Genomic DNA, 16,979 nt, shown 5'->3' with positions numbered 1-16,979 from the left:
AACCTGATGGTACGTGCTTTCAGGATTTTGCATTTTCTGCCCGATGGTGGGGGTGGGGGGTGCGGAAGACAGAATGTCTGATATGGGTGTGGTCTTTGATTATTGTTTGACTGTAATCAAATCAACTTTTGTAAATCTCTGTCAGCAAGATAAGAGAAATGGTTTATGGATGCCAATTTGTCCAAGTCCAAACTGAAATATTGGCAAGATGGAAATTATCTGAAATTTGTCTAAACACATTAATGAATTCAAAGTAAGTTAAATAATTGTTATTTATATATTGCCTTTCAGAACCCCATGATGTCTCAAAGCATTTTCAAATGGTTCAAATCAAATGGTTTCATGTATTATCAGAGAATATACAACCTGAAATATTTAGTCTTCACAGACATCCACGAAAAACAGAACTCCAAAAGAATGAACGCCAGAAAAAACATTAGAGCCCCAAAGCCTCCTCTCCCCCTCCTTACGCAAGCAGCAGCAAAGTATCAGCACATCACTCTCCCCCTCCCCCCATCCATTTCAGCAAAAAGCCACCCACCAATAGCAAAACACTCAAAGTGAGACCATAAAAACTGTTGTATGCCCGATGCTTTGACACACCACGGCCTCTCTTTCTCACTAATGAGGGACAGAGAGATGTCTCCCATTTCACAGCGAAGGGGAAACTAACAATCGCTGTTATGATGTTACAGTCTGCTGCATGGCTTTTTATTCCAAGATTCTCCAACTCCAGAATCGGCAGCAAACTCTCCCTACCATCGAGAGAAAGAGAGAGAGAGTGTGGTCTTTTATAACTAATTAAGTACTTTAAAGATGTAGCTACTGTTGTAATCTTCTGTGTGGTAATAAATTCATGATAGAATTCAGTGTTGAGTTCTTCAACAAAAGAAATTCCTCTTGAGGATGCTTAGAGAAAGCAGACAATCAAGATGGCTTCATTGGTACAATATTAGCTATCTCAAACGAGTCGGAAACCTAAGCCATCATCATATTTTGAGTGTGTCTCAGCACGGTTTGCTATGAAAGTACTAAATAGAACTTGCAAGGTTAAATCCTGACAGTATCTCAATTGATTGTGAATTTAGGTTGAATAGCATCTTTCAAATTGGCAAGGACACTGATTGTGTCCAGTCTTGGACAATGGTTCTCCAGTACCAGGGTAAAAATGGTGAAATTGCCTCTCGTATACAGCAATCTATTGATGAACTATTTCTAATTGTAGAGTTCAATTCAGTTCCTGGGCTTTTGTTAATTTATTGGTTAATTGTACAAATGTCACTGGAAATGTTTTTTCAAATCTAGTTGCCCCTGAACACGTGAGGCTATTAAGAGTCAACTATATTGGTGGCTCTGACAGCAGACAAGGAAGGCAGATTTCCTTCTCTGAGCCAGATTCAATATGACATTCCAGACTTTTATATTGTCAGTCTTTTGATTTTACTAACGGAAGAGGAACTCTGCCCTCCCAAAAAAGAGGCAGTCTTCCTTTTGACCCACAATACTTGAATCCATTTGGCAGAATATTATTTAATGGTGAAGTATTATTTATTATTTATGTTTGATAGGAGCCCATGAACCCAAAACATTATTTAAGGAAGACTTTTATTTTTTTTAGCTTCTTTCAAACTTCAGTACTTTTTAATAGAGTCATAGAAAAATACAGCACAGAAACAGGCCCTTCGGCCCATCTGGTTTATGCTGAACCATTGAAACTGCCTACTCCCATTTAACCTGCGACCATAGCCCTTCATACCCCTCCCATCAATGTACCTATCCAAACTTCTGTTAAACATTGAAAACAAGCTCACATGCACCACTTGCATTGGCAGCTTGTTCCACATTCTCAGGACCCTCTGATTGAAGAAGTTTCCCCTCATGTTCCCCTTAATGTAAGAAGCTACCATGAACAAAACCTTGAAAAACCCATACCATATTTCTTAATAATACAGATTGAATGGTAGATATTGCCCAGGATGGTAGAGATAACCCCCACGTTCTCTCATGAAGTATTGTCCTTTAATCATTTAGATCTGTGTGAGGGAGCATTCAGTTTAAAATTTCACTCAAAGGATAGGACCCTTAATAAAAACTGAGCACAAAGAAAAAACTTCACCACTGAGTGCCTGTGGGGTGGCACTGCAGCCTAGCGGTTAGCATAATGCTTTACAGTGTCAGTGACCTGGGTTCAATTCCCGACGCTGCCAGGAAGAAGTTGGTACATTCACCCCATGACTGTGTCGGTTTCCTCCGGGTGCTCTGGTTTCTTCCCACATCCCAAAGATGTACAGATTAAAGATTAATCAGTCACTTGGGCGTATTTGGGCACCATGAGCTTGTTGGGCAGGAAGGACCTGTTACCATGCTGTACCTCTAAACAGGTCTCTAGGTTCATGTCCCAGTCCACCATCATCTGATTAAGAGTTGGCTGTGTCTACCATGCACAGTTTTAGTGAAATAATCTGTACGGATGGCTTGCAACCGCATGATCTTGTTTGAGATTCATCCCAAGCAGAACACAAACACAGGGCTCCAATGCAGGGTAGGTTGACCCTAGGGACGTGCACCAAGTAAAACATTGACTTCAGCTAGCAGGTCGTCAGCTGAATGGACTCTACATTGAGACTTGCTGGTCTTCCAGTGCAAGGAGCTGTCCACAACCAAGTGTCGCTGACTGGCACATCAAAAGGTGCAGGAGTACGTGCCGAGGGACATACTGAGGTGTGGTGCAAGCACCACAAGGTGAAAGGGAAAGGGCACAGTTTAGAGCTCACCTTCACTGAACACTGATGATAGAATGTTAATAGTACATGGCCCTTCAGCCCATTACGTTGTGCTGACATTTTAACCTACTTCACGTCAATCTAACCCTTCCCTCCCACATACTTCTCCATTTTTCTTTCATGCGTGTGCCCATCTTAAATTTCCCTAATCTATCTGCCTCAACTACCAACGTCTGTGTTTAAAAAGAACCAACCTCTGATACCCCACCTCCCACACTTTCCTCCATTCATCTGTTGATTCTTGAGTCAGCGTCCCAAAATAAGTGGCGCTATAGATTGTAACATTGAAACAGTGATCTGTTGGCCTCCCTTCTCGCTGTAGCACGAGCAATAAATCTCCCCCCTCATTAGAGAGAGAGAGAGAGGCCTGTTGAGACTTTGAAGTGTTGGGATGGACCATAGTTTTTGATGGACCCTAGACCAAGGTCTCTGGGGGCTTGCTATTTTTGCACAGTGGGTGGTGGGTGAGGCTGATGCTCTTTGGTGGAACAAGTGGGAGAGTGGAGTGTTGATGCTTTGCTACTGCTTGTGCATGGGAGGGGGAGGGACGCTTTGTGGTTTTAACATTTCTGTAATTCACTCTTTGGGGTTTTCTGTTTTGAGGATGTCTGTGAAGAGTAAGAATTTCGGGTTGTATACTGTATACATTCTCTGACATTAAATTGAATCTTTGAACCTTTGAATCACCTTAAAAGTATGTCCGTTCATGTTAGACATTTCTGCCCTGGGAAGAGGCATTGGCTATCTTCTCCATGCCTCTTACTATCAAGTCACCGCTCTATTTTCAACTTCTCAGCTCTGCGTCCTATCGATGTGTCATTGTAACCTATTACAACCTGTTACTCAATCCACATCGCCACCAACATTCATGTCATCTGCAAGCTGACTAACAGGGATCCTAGGACAGATCCTTATGGAACATCACTGGTCACCAGCCTTCAGGCAGAATACAACCGTCTACAACTGTCTACAACTTTCCCCCGCCTTCTGTGGGCAAACCAATACCGAATCTAGCCAAGTCTCTCTGGATTCCGTTGCTCCCGACTTTCTGAATAAGACTGCCAAATGGAAGCTTGTCAAATACCTTACTAAAATCCATATACACCACATGAATTGATTCAGAAAGGAAAGTTAAAATCATGCTAACGTAATCAACATATTATAATATAATGATATGCTGGGTGCAGTGAATAAGAACCAATGAATAATCCATATTGTAGAATTGCAAATTTTGTGAATGAACGTTAGTTTTAGAATAAGAAAATCTGAAATTAGAATCAGAATTGGGTTTAATATCATCAGTGTATGTCATGGAAGTTTGTTAACTTAGTGGTAGCCATACATTGCAATACATAATGGTAAAGAAAAACCTGTGAATTACAGTAAACATATATATATATAATAGTTAAAATAAATATGTAGTACAAAAAATAGAAATAAAAAAGTAGTGAAGCAGTCCTAATGAAGGGTCTCGGCCTGAAACGTCGACTGTTAACTCTTTTCCATAGATCCTGCCTGGCCTGCTGAGTTCCCCCAGCACTTTGTGTGTGTTGCTTGAATTTCCAGCATCTGCAGATTTTCTCTTGTTTGAGCTAGTGTTCGTGGGTTAACAAAGCAGCTTGCTGATGACATCTTCATCATTGTCAGTGAAGATCAGAACATCATAGATTGGAAAGATTCATAGGACATGGACCAAATGCTGGTAGATGGGACTAGCTTGGAATAAGCATCTTGGTTGGTATGGAGCAGATGTTTCCATGCTGTTCAACCCCTGTGTTAAAATGGTGTGGAAAAGGAAGGGAAAAAGTATCTTCCAGTACTGACTGGTGTGGCCTGAGAAGGAAGTGTAATATTGGAAGATTATCTTCTTAAATTCTGATTTTTAATCTCTTTAACTGAATAGTCTGAATAGCATCATCATCGAATTACAGTTGCAGCACAATAAGCTCACTTATCTAGATATTCAAATCTAGCAAGGTCCAGGCATATTTACACAACTGGAGCATAATTGCAAAGTTTGTAAAGGACTATAAAAATTGCCCTTGTCCTAAGCAAACTTAAGCTGCTGTTTGTGTAGCTGCTCAATTTAACCAAAATGTCTTCGAGAAATTCTGGCATCAGAACTCAGCTTTATTTTATGTTATAAGATGAATTATTACTCACAAAATAGCACAGAATTTCATTAGTTTATTTATTTGTTTATCTATTGAGATTTGTTTTTTTTAGATTCAGCATGAAATAAGCCCTTCTGGCGACTCATTCCCATCAATCCCCCAATTTAATCTGAGCCTAATCACGGGACAATTAATCTACCAACTGGTACGTCTTTGGACTGTGGGAGGAAACTGAAGCACCTGGAGGAAACCCACGTGGTCATGGGGAGAATGTACAAAGTCCTTTTGAACCAGCAAAAGAGTACATTGAAGACATCCAAAAACTAATCCCTCTGACCTGCATAATGTCCATATCCCTTCATCTTCTTTACATCCATGTGCCTATCCAAATATTACTCAAAAGCCTCTAATGTATTTGCCTCTAATATACTTACCATAGCAGGCAGCACATTCCAGGCATCCATTGTTCTCTGAGTAAAACAATTTACCCCTCATATCCCACTTGAACTTACCCCCCTCTCGCATCCCCTCTGGTATTAGATATATCAACCCTGGGAAACAGATACTCTCTGTCTACTCTGTGTATGCCTCTCATAATCTTGTAAACCTCTATCAGATCAATCAGAGAATATTGAAGGATAAAGTGATGCTCTACCAGTAAAACCTCCCTTGGTGATTTGGTTGTTCTTTAATAATTGAGTCAATCCTGCTAATAAATGTAACGTTCAGTCAGATGGAACTACATCATCATACCAGATTTATGACATCATCCAACTTATAGTCTATTTTTGGAAAATTATTTTGTCCTGTCTATTGACATTTATTCCATATTTGTATGCACTCAGAAACTCCCTCCAAGAGGGGGCTTGTGCGCCTCAATGACCTGGAGACCTATGTTGGCTGAAGTAAGAGTTCTATGCTTTGGCTCTTGGTAGGGTCACCCATGCCAAACAGATCAAAGGGTAGAGGTCCACCATTCCTCCAGGTTTGGGGGTTCAGCTCAGGGCTAATAACCCTGAATGGTCAAGCAAAAATTGTTAGGGAAACAGCAATGAAGAATCCTTCTACATCTGTGTGCGATGGTATGGGAGACCAAAGACAACTTAGTGCCGTACCTTAGAGGCAGAAATGAAAACCAAACCTGAGACAGGATAGAAAAGAAGGAGGCAGAGATGGAGGAACTTCATTGCCGCAATAAACGTCAGCAGCGTAAATATGTAAAGAGAGATTGTTAGTCATGTATAAACAAATGTAAAATAATCTTGTCCGCCATTTCCTTCAAACAAAGTAACAGGAAATTGTTACTGGCAAACTAGAAATGACTAACAATATCTGTGAAACAGTAACTCACTTTATTATGTCACCCGCTATTATATCTTAGATTATCTTGACTGGATAGAAGATTGATTATCATGGTATTCTCATCCTTTAAAATTTCATTTCTAGCTACTTTGTACATATTTTGTTCATTTATGTTTTATATTTAATAGCTTTCTTTGTTCTACAACCACCCCTCACACTTTCCTTTCCCACCCACTCCCCCTGCCAATAGCTAGATGTGAATATGAGGCCGATCAGAATTAGAATCAAAATAAGATATATTATCACCATTAACATATATGACATGAAATTTGTTGTTTTGTAATAGCAATACAGCGCAAAGACATACAATTCCTATATGTTACCAAAGTAAATAAATAGTGCAAGAGAAGAGGAATAATAAAGGTAGTATTCTTCGGTTCATAGACTATTAAGAAATTATTGAGTGTGGGTCTTCAGGCTCCTGTACCTCCACCATAATAGCAGTTGTTAGGGCATATTCTGGAGAATTATACTTCCGGTTTAAGATAGCATTACCGAAGATGTGCGACAGCCCACTGGTAGATCATAAGGCAAGAGATTTGACTAAAAACATTACTTATAACATCTTTCATGAGGGAAATTGTGGTGAACTATTGCCGCAGACAGTAAGGAGGCAGGCGGAGGCGTGGCCGGTTCTGGAGATGAGCCATGCTGGGGCATTGTGAGACGCAACGTGTTCAAGCTGCTGGAGTTTGTATCTCTGTCGGAGATGGAGTGAGCGTTTTGGCGGGGAGTTGATGCGGAAGAGTTCTGATACCTGTCCACCTGAGCCGGGTGCGAGGTTGGTTCGCTTCAAGCGCCGAGCTGATTTGGTGAGATTGAGAACAGCTTCGGGCAGGGCGGCCCAGGCATATCAGGGTGCTGGGATCCAGGTCCTAGAACGTAGCACTGCCTGGTGCTTGGACCATTTCAGCACTAGTGCAGATAGACTGGAAGCCCAGGTGTTGGGAACGGAGGTGAGGGCCGGGCTGGTTTTGCTTGCCCTCCTGCGAATGTTCATTCCTTTCTCCGTGGCGCCCAGGCTGTGAACTGATCTGGCTGCTGTGCATTTTTTCCTTTCTGGTGTGAAAACTGGGACCAAGGCTTGGCTTCGGCCTACTCCGACCGCTTCGGGACTGGATCTGGAACTCAGTCAGGATGCTATTGGCTTGCTTCTATTGTTTGGATGATGTGTTCTTTCTTCCTCTCTTTCTCTGCTCAGTGGTTTTTATTTTTTTTTAATTTGAGTTAATTGAGTTCCTTGCTTTGTAGCTGCTTACAAGCAGACAAATTTCAAGATGTATGATCTATACATTCTTTGATAAAATGTGCTTTGAGACATTTGCTTTGGAGATATGGAATATAGTAAAAATATTAATTTTAACGGCAACCAGTTTTCAGATCTGAATTTGGATTATAGATTGAATTTAAAATGCAGCTCAGCTCAATGGTGACATTGGAGCTTCATACTGGGGTTGATTGCAAACCAGGAGACACCCAATTGACATGAGATGTCTGCATATGCATGAATGCATCTCAGAGACACCAGTGATTGATACTTATTTTGGGTGCGTTAGTGTGAAGATCTGACTGTTTGAAAATTATATGTAACTCAAAGGAAGCATTATCAATGCATTGTAATTAGAGAAATTGTCCTGCTGTTACCTTTGATCTTTAGCAAATAAAAATGTGGTGTAACGTTGGGTCAGGAAGTGTGACTCCAAAATGCTGTCAGCTCGTGTGTGCCCAATACAGGTAAAGACTTTTATACTGCCAGCTACATGTCTCTCCAGTGGTTTTCATTGACAGTCACAAAAGTAGTAAAGAGATGGGGGTGTACCCCAGATGGTGAGGGTCCTTAGTGAAGGATGCCGCCTTCTTAAAGCACTGCCTCTTCAAGGTTTCCTCGGTGGTGAGGAGGCTTGTGCCCATGATGGAAGTGACTGAGTCTACTGATACCTTTGATCCTGTGCATCACTTATACTAAAGCGCAAATGTTGCCCTACAACTTGCTGAAGTCATCTGATAATGAACCCAACAGGCTGCTTTTGAAGTGAATATTTCATAACGGTTTCAAAATGCCAGTTGCCATGGCCACGTAACACGTGGAAAGCACATAAGGCATGGATGTCAGCTCACTAACAATTTTTCTGCTTATGAAGATTATCATTTAAATGAAAATCCCTATCTATAATGTCTGTTATGTCATCTTATTTTTTGGTGTGGCCTGCGTGCGTGCGCATCTGCGTGTGCGTGCACGTCTGTGTGTGTGTGTGTGTGTGTGTGTGCGTCTGCGTGTCCGTGTGTGCATCTGTGATGATGATGTCTTTTTCATGGCTTTTACAAGGTGCAGAGCGAGAGAGAGAGAGAGATAGAGAGATTTTGTGGTGCGCCATTCCTCACACAGACACTTTGCGCAGTATTTTCCCTTTGTTTTACGAGGTCGAGTTGTGTTCTCAACACTCAATCCGGCACGAATGGAAAGCGTACTGAGGGGCAGACCTGACTAGTTTCGAACCCGGGAACCTCCGCTCCCAGGTCTGGCGCCGATGTCATTGCGCCACCAGCCGGCCCCTGTTATGTCATCTTAATGAAGGATTTTACCAATTTACCTCTACTACTTTCTTTGGAGGTGACACTATGAGTTTAAAATAAATAAGTAACACTCCAGTAATCTAGTAATTGTTCAAATATCACGATAGTTCAACATCCAGCTTACCAAATGACTTTTCCCCACACTTTCTTTAAATTCACAGAGCCTTCTTCCCACAATCCTTATAAAATAACCAGGGTCCTGATTCCCACATTCCCTCAAAATCAATAGTTCTGTTTCCCATGCTCTCTTTAGACTCATTCCTCGTTTTCTGGAAAAGGTATTTTACTACTGTGTAACATCAAAGACAAGGTTCTGTATGTTAAAGGTTGTTTGGTTGTGACATCCAATAGCACGAAATATCCGCCGGCCCAGCACCATCAAGGGCGGCACGGTAGCATAGTGGTTAGCACAACGCTCTACAGTGCAGGCAACTTGGGTTCAATTCCCACTGCTGCCTGTAAGGAATTCTTCTGTGACTCCATGGGTTTGCTCCTGGCGTTCTGGTTTCCTCCCACAGTCCAAAGATATACTGGTCGGTAGGCTAATTGGTCATTGTAAATTGTCCCATGAGGAGACTAGGATTAAGTCGAAGGATTGCTAGACGGCATGGCTCAAAGGGCTAGAAGGGCCTATCCCATGCTGTTTCTCAATAAATAAAATGCAAGTGAACAGCTAATTGGAATTTTATTGTAACTTGCTTTAATTTTTAGTTTACTTTTAAATGTTCAAAAACTGTTTTGTGAAAAATCCTATTGCATAATCTAGAACACTGTGTGTTTATGTTCCTCCTATCTCTATCAATACCACATTAACCAATACCAATTAAAGAATTATAAAAATTTATTTTTTTTAAATTGCAGACAAGTGTCCTTCTAAAGAAGATGAAGATAAGCTACGATTGATGTTTTTATGCCTAAAGGTCAGACTTACTGTAAAAAAGACACGTTTGCTTAAGTTTGGAGTGGCTACATCTCGGGATATGGACCGGAACAAATCTGAGGAATACTGGTTTGCAATGTCCCAAGAAAAGTAAGTTTATGGACGGGAATCCTTGTCTCAGAACATGACCTGTGGAACTTGCATTGCTATACACCACAATTAAATATAGGTTGACGATTTACACGGTACAACCTAGCTGACATTACATGTTATATTTCTCAGTTGTGGTTTCTCTTTTAAACTATGGAGGGAAATAGAAATATAATTTGCAATAAGATCGGTTTTGGTGCTCTTGTTAATCATTATTTGCAGATGGGAATGCAGATAGTAGGGTGGAGATACGTCTCTACCAAAGGAGGTTTAAGGTGCTCCTTCCTTCTGCTAGCCTGCAGGTCACCCTTGGGCAAGGTGTAACCCCCTTGCTTAACCCCCCAATCAGGGTCACATGAAGCCACGGAAGCAGGTGGTGGATGGTCGTATGAGCAGCTGGTGCGTATCACCAGTCCTGGTCATGCAACGGCTGACACCAGGCAGATAATCTCTGAAGAGTATTGACAGTGGCTGGGAGTCATCTGGTTTGTAAAGACACTGTCCAGGAGAAGGCATTGGTAAACCATTTCTGTAGAAAAATGTGCCAAAAACAATCATAGTCAAGGAAAGACCATGACTGGCTACATCATACGACACGGCACATTACAAATGAAAGGACATAGATGGGAATGCCCAAGGCTTGATCAGCAAGTTTGCAAAAGACACAAAATTTGGAGGTTTGTTGATAGAGAAAAAGGTTATCGTAGGGCATGGGTCTTCAACCTGGGGTCCACAGACCCCTTGCTTCATGGCTTTGGTCCATGACATAAAAATGGCTGGGAATTCCTGGCGTAGGAGGATCTTGATGAGTTAGGGGATTGGGCTGAGGAGTGGCAAATGAATTTCAATGAAATTAAGTGTGAGGTAATGCACTTTGGAAAGTGAAGCCAAGGTAGGCTTCTGTGGTAAAGAAGGAAAATGCAATGTTAGCATTTATTTCAAGGGGAGTAGAATATAAAAGCAAGGAGATAATGCTGAGCCTTTATAAGACACTAATCAGGCTGCACTTGGAGTATTGTCAATGGTTTTGGGCCCCATATCTTAGAAAGGATGTGTTGAAGTAATAGAGAGTCCAGAGGAGGTTCAGGAGGATGGTTTCAGGAGTGAAGGGGTTAACATATGAAAAGCATTGGGCAGCTTTGGGCCTGTACTCACTGGAATTTAGAAGAATGCAAAGGATCTCATTAAAACCTACCGAATGTTGAAAGGACTAGATAGGATGGATGGAGAGGATGCTTCCTATGGTGGGAGTATCCAGAACTAGAGGGCACAGCCTCAAAATTGAGGGGCAACCCTTTAGAACGGAAGTAAGGAGGAATATTTTTAGCCAGAGAGTAGTAAATCTGTGGAATGCTCTGCCATAGACTGTAGTGGAGGCCAAGTCTGTGGGTATATTTAAGGTGATAGTTGATCGTTTCCTGATTGGTCAAGGCAGCAAAGGTTATGGTGAGAAGGCAGATGTGTGGGGTTGAGTGGGATCTGGGATCAGCCATGATGGAATGGCAGAGCAGACTTGATGGGCTGAATGGCCCAATTCTGCTCCTCTGTCTTATACTCTGATGGTCTTATAGGATTTATATCATGAACAGGAGGGCACAGGGGAGTGTAGTGGGATAGAAGGAACTCAAAGTACATGTGCATAGTCTATTGTAAACAGCATGACAAGTAGGCATAGTGGAGAAAAAGGCATTAGTACATTAGCCTTCATCAGTCATGGCACTGAGTATAAGATTTGGAACACTGTGTTGCATTTTCAGAAGTTGTTGGTGGGACTGCACTTGGAGTACTGTGCATGATGAGTTTTTTTTTCAGGTTGTTGGGATACAACCCAGAAGATGGAGATGTAGGGGATTCTGAGGGAAGAGGAGACGAAGGGGGTGGGAGTGGTCACGATGAAGCACGTTGTACGTCTTTGTGCCCAATACCCCACAGAACCATCTTGGCTGCTTGGCACTGCAAGTGATCATCAGGTTACATTTGTTACGTACCCCGTAACTGGGTTGCCAAACCAGCAGAAATGGATCACTCAGTTGGAGTCCGGATTACTAGAACTAAGAAAGTTTTATTAAAGAAACAAGCAACACAGTACTCTAATCAAAAGGATAATGAATGCAACAGTTCAGCAATGATAAACATACACGTACACAGAATTAAGATAACAGGATCAATCAAGCTCTATCGTTGTCTAGGGGTAAATGACCAGTTTCAAAATGACGCAAAGTTCAGTTCAATTTAGTTCAGTTCAGTTCGCAGTAATCGCTGCCGTGGCGATGGACAGTGGGGGGAAGGAGAGAGAGAGAGCAAAACGAATGAATATTCAAAACGACTTCCACACAGACCTTCGCAGTCAGCTTTCGGGCGAGTCCTTTGTGATGTCATCTGAGGTCACCAACCGTGACCCCTCCGTTTCCAGATACGATCGTTTCTCTGCGGTGAACCCAGCACCCAGGCAAGGGTGGACACACACCAGGTTCCCGCCGATCGTGCCTTTCTACCCTGAGCGTCTATGGCTTGATCCCGCGATCAGCCGTCCAAAAGCTTCCCACCGACTTGTGAGAGGCGCACCGCTTCCAGGGTCTCGTTACCTCGGTGTGTCCTGCCTTAGTGAACCTGTCCCTTTTTATCCCCCTGCTGGGGTATCGCCTGTCCATCACTTCAAACAGTTCGGGGTTCAAAGGGGGAGCCGATCTTGACAGCCCTCCTTCCTTCATTAACATCTCCAAATGCTGCTCCATTGTTTTCCTTATCTCTCTCTCCCCTGAAGACAGGTGGCAGACCCACTGGTGCCAGCCCAGGCCAGCTACATCTTAACCTATGTGTATTCTTGTCACACATTACAGCAGGGGTTCACAACCTTTTTAATGCCAGTGAGCCTTACCATTAACTGAGGGGTCCGTGGAACTCAGGTTGGGAACCCTTGCTTTACAGGGATGAGTTTTACAGTGAAATTCAATGTGTAAAGGTTAAAAGTTGTGGTTGTTGTCATATGCCCAACCGCATGTATTCACAGGTGCAATGAAAATCTTCCTTGCAACAGCATCACAGGCACATAGGATCCTGTATGCAGCATTCAAAAGGGAAAAAAAACACATATACCTACATTAAAGAAACAAACTCAAAGTACTGGAAGATCTCAGCAGGTCAGGCAGCATCTATGGAGAGGAATAACCACCTAGAAGTTCTCCTCCATCCCCCACACCATCCTGACTCGGAATGTATTGCAGATTTTCATTGTTACGATGTTGTCATTTAAAGTTAAATTGGATAGATATATGGACAGGAAAGGAATGGAGGGTTATGGGCTGAGTGCAGGTCGGTGGGACTAGGTGAGAGTAAGAGTTTGGCACGGACTAGAAGGGCCGAGATGGCCTGTTTCCATGCTGTAATTGTTATATGGTTGTTATATGGTTACTGGGTCAACATCCTGGAGCCCTCTCCACAGCAGTATTGCGGGTGTATCCACACCTGAGGAAGTGATGGACCCCGCCTTCCTAAGGCACCGCTTCTTGAAGATGTCTTGGATACTACAGAAGCTAGTGCCCATGCTCACCACCAACTTCTCTAGGGCAATAAGAGATGAATAAGTTAATGTTGGCCCAGCCTGTGAAGCCCACATCCCTTGAAGGAATAGAAATGATTGCAATGCCAGAAGGAATTGCATGGCCTTACTAGATGTACCATGGTTATATGAAGCTGAGTTTTTCACCAACGCGTCCAAGTTAGCACCAAGCCATTGAGCACAACTACTTGAAATGCTGTCGTAGGAAAGCAGCATCCGTCATCAGAGATGCCCACCACCCAGGCCATGCTCTCTTCTTGCTGCTGCCATCAGGTGGAAGGTACAGGAGCCTCAGGACTCGCACCGCCAGGTTCAGGAACAGTTCTTACCTCTCTTGAACGTGGGTGCATGCAATGCACTCCCGGCGAAGGTGTAGAGGCGGATACAATACGGTCTTTTAAGAGACTCTTAGATAGGTACATGGAGCTTAGAAAGAGGGCTATGTGATAGGGAAATTCTAGGCAGGTTCTAGAGTAGGTTACATGGTCAGCACACTATTGTGGGCTGAAGGGCCTGTAATGTACTGCAGATTTCTATGTTATGTGTTCTATGTTCTGTGTTTGAAAAGAGGATAACTACACTCACTTGCCCATCCATTGAGATGTTCCCACAACCAATGATCTCACTTTAAGGACTCTTTATCTCATTATCTCATTATTTATTGCTATTTATTTATATTTGTATTTGCACAGTATGCTGTCTTCTGCACTCTGGTTGATCTTTCATTGATCCTGTTCCAGTTACTATTCTATAGATTTGCTGAGTATGCGCGTAGGAAAATGAACCTCAGGGTTGGATGTGGTGACATATACGTACTCTGATAATAAAATTTACTTCAAACTTTGAAGCCATGACCTCCACTGGGTCATGTCTCAGGTTTAGTTGTGTTTTTAGGTTCTAAGGATGGTTTTGGGGATAGAGAGGGAAGTTAAGGATCAGTTTAGGGTTCAGGGACAAGGATATGGGGGAATTAGAGATCAGGCCAGAGTCTAAATCTTGACTTCACGTTTAAAGACCAGGGACACGGACCAGGTACATCCACGGTTGGATGTTGACTATTAGGGTGGCCTCATCTGCTTTCTGCGAGCCCAACAGTCTACATCAATCCAGGGATGTCCCACACCTACATTGCTGGCCTTAGAACATGAAGCCGAGATTTAGACTCTGATCTCTAATTCCTCCACATCCCTGTCATTGAACCCCCACCCACCGATCAGCGAGTTGTCAGCGGTTCCGGAGTCCGAGGTTAATGTAGGCAAGAGGAACGAGTTCCAATTACATTTGGTGAGACTGGAGCTGGAGGCCTATCGTTCAGGATCCCATCATTAGCGAGTCCGGAATTTGAGGCCTAGTGTTCGGTGATCGGCATGACCTGGAATCGATGCTGAGGGTCAAGGCCCAAAGGATGAATTGGAAGCCCGGAAGTCGAGGCCCCTTGGCCAGAGCCAAGTCTGTGAATCCACTGGGGAAACCAAAGCCCAATGTCTACAAGCCCAAGTTCAAGTCCGCTGAAGGTTGGAGGCTGGAGGCCTGCCCTGTGGTTAAAGGACTGTATATGGGCATGGGAAGGAGGGAGGAACAGGACTTGGTTCGGCTGTTGTTACTCCGTTACTTGTTGTGATTTGTGTTGTTCTGTTCTGCTATGCACATGTGGTGACACTTGTGGGCTACCCCCAGCACTCCCTCGCGTGTGTTGGCTGTTAACACAAACAATGCACTTCATTGTATGTTTCAATGTACATGTGATAAATAAACTTCAGGCTTGAATCCTGAAATTCTGCTCTTTTATCACAGACACATGTAATACATCTCCTTACATTGACATCAATGATGATGCCCCAAGAAGGCAGCATCCATCTTTAAGGATGCGCACCGTCCAGGATGTATCTGTTCTCTATCTGCATTGTATTCTGTGTTGCACGTTTATTATGGTTATTATGATAACTAGTCATACAAGTGGAGGCGTGGTAAAGGTGAAGGGAATAAGTTCCGTATTCTTGCTTATCTTGTGGCAGCTTGTAGCTTGGGACAGGCAGGTGTATCTTTTGCTGATCCCTGAGATAATGCTCAGCTTACTCTTGGGTATGCTAAAGTTTCATCACTTCAGGATTGTCAATTGCTAATGAAGGGTCGAATAAAGGATTTGGCTTTTGGAATGATCATTTGGAGCTGGGGACACATCATGCAAATATAACAAATCCGTAGCAGTTGTGGGCAGCAGGGATTGTTTTGTTTTGGTTTGGTTTTGCTGCTACACAGGATATGCCTCTTATTATAATTATAATCAAAGAGGAGGAACAGGAGCCTGAAGACACACACTCAACATTACAGGAACAGTTTTCTCCCGTCTGTCGTCAGATTTATGAACAGTCCATTCACAAACATACTTACTTACTGCCTGTTACACCACTGGCGTTTAGGACATTTTCTTGTAGGCTTACTCAATAAATCTGTGGACTAATACCTATAACAGAATCAATGGAAGATTGCCCATTAGAGCATTCAACCACAGTGCAAAAGACAACAAACTGTTCAAATACAAAAAGAAGAAATAATAGTAATAATAATAATAATAAATAAACAATAAATATCAAGAACATGAGATGAAGAGTCCTGGAAAGTGAGTTGTTGGAACATTTCGCTGATGGGGCAAGTGAAGTTGAGTAAAGTTATTCCCTTTAGTTCAGGAGCCTGATGTTTGAGGTTCCTGAACCTGGTGGTGCGAGTCCTGAGGCTCTCGTACCTTATTCCCAATAGCAGCAGTGAGAAGAGAGCACGGCCTGGGTGGTGGAGGTATCTGATGATGGATGCTGCTTTCCTGCGACAGGTAGATGTGCTCATCTGCGTGTTGGAACTCGATGAGGGAACTCGTGGATGTCTTCGTTTTGGATTTGAGACGGGCAAGATTGAAAAGTCTGCCATCTGTTCTGTAGACAATTTCGATTCCTGGGGGTAGGTCGTCCTTGATAATGTGGATGATTGTCGCAATGAAGATGGTGAACAAAGTTGGGGCAATCACGCATCCCTGTTTTACTCCTGATCTAACTTGAAAAGACTCACAGTTACTGTTGCTGACCATGACTGTGGCAAGCATGCCATTGTGGAGGAGTCGCAGGATTCGAATGTACTTTTCAGGGCATCCATAGGTGGATAGGACATCTCATAGGAGTTCCCTTGATACCGAGTCAAAAGGCTTAAACAACAAGCATTGAAGCCTACATCATCAAGAACCAACTAAGATGGAGCGGTCATGGTGTTTGGATGAAAGACGAACGTCTGCCGAAACAAATCTTCTACTCCCAGCTTAAAGAAGGAAAACATAAAAGAGGCGGACAACAGAAGAGATTCAAAGACGTCTTAAAAGCCAACATGAAGAAATGTAACATCGACATCAACAATTGGGAAACCAATGCCAAGGACAGGAAACTCTGGCAAGCCATCATCCGAGAAGGAACAGCAACTTTCGAAGCCAACAGATGTGCAGAATTAGAAGAAAAGAGAAGAAAATGGAAAGAGAGGCAGCAACAACCAAAGCCCGATCTGCCATCTGGAACTAC

At 42.9% G+C, this 16,979-nt stretch overlaps 1 protein-coding gene across 4 annotated transcripts in view; it reads left to right on the top strand.

The window, feature by feature from the left end:
- Nucleotides 1-16,979, top strand: part of LOC140190126 (nuclear receptor coactivator 7) — a 108,947-nt gene that overhangs the window by 54,487 nt on the left and 37,481 nt on the right. For all 4 annotated transcript variants that reach the window (XM_072246625.1, XM_072246626.1, XM_072246628.1 and 1 more), the window contains one exon: nucleotides 9,695-9,863. In XM_072246625.1, the coding sequence (XP_072102726.1) occupies nucleotides 9,695-9,863 (169 nt within the window). The remainder of the gene's footprint in view (nucleotides 1-9,694; nucleotides 9,864-16,979) is intronic.

This window comes from Mobula birostris, chromosome 29 (assembly GCF_030028105.1).
Source record: "Mobula birostris isolate sMobBir1 chromosome 29, sMobBir1.hap1, whole genome shotgun sequence".
NCBI classification, from domain to species: Eukaryota; Metazoa; Chordata; class Chondrichthyes; order Myliobatiformes; family Myliobatidae; genus Mobula; species Mobula birostris.
This window is presented reverse-complemented; position numbering and strand designations above follow the sequence as displayed.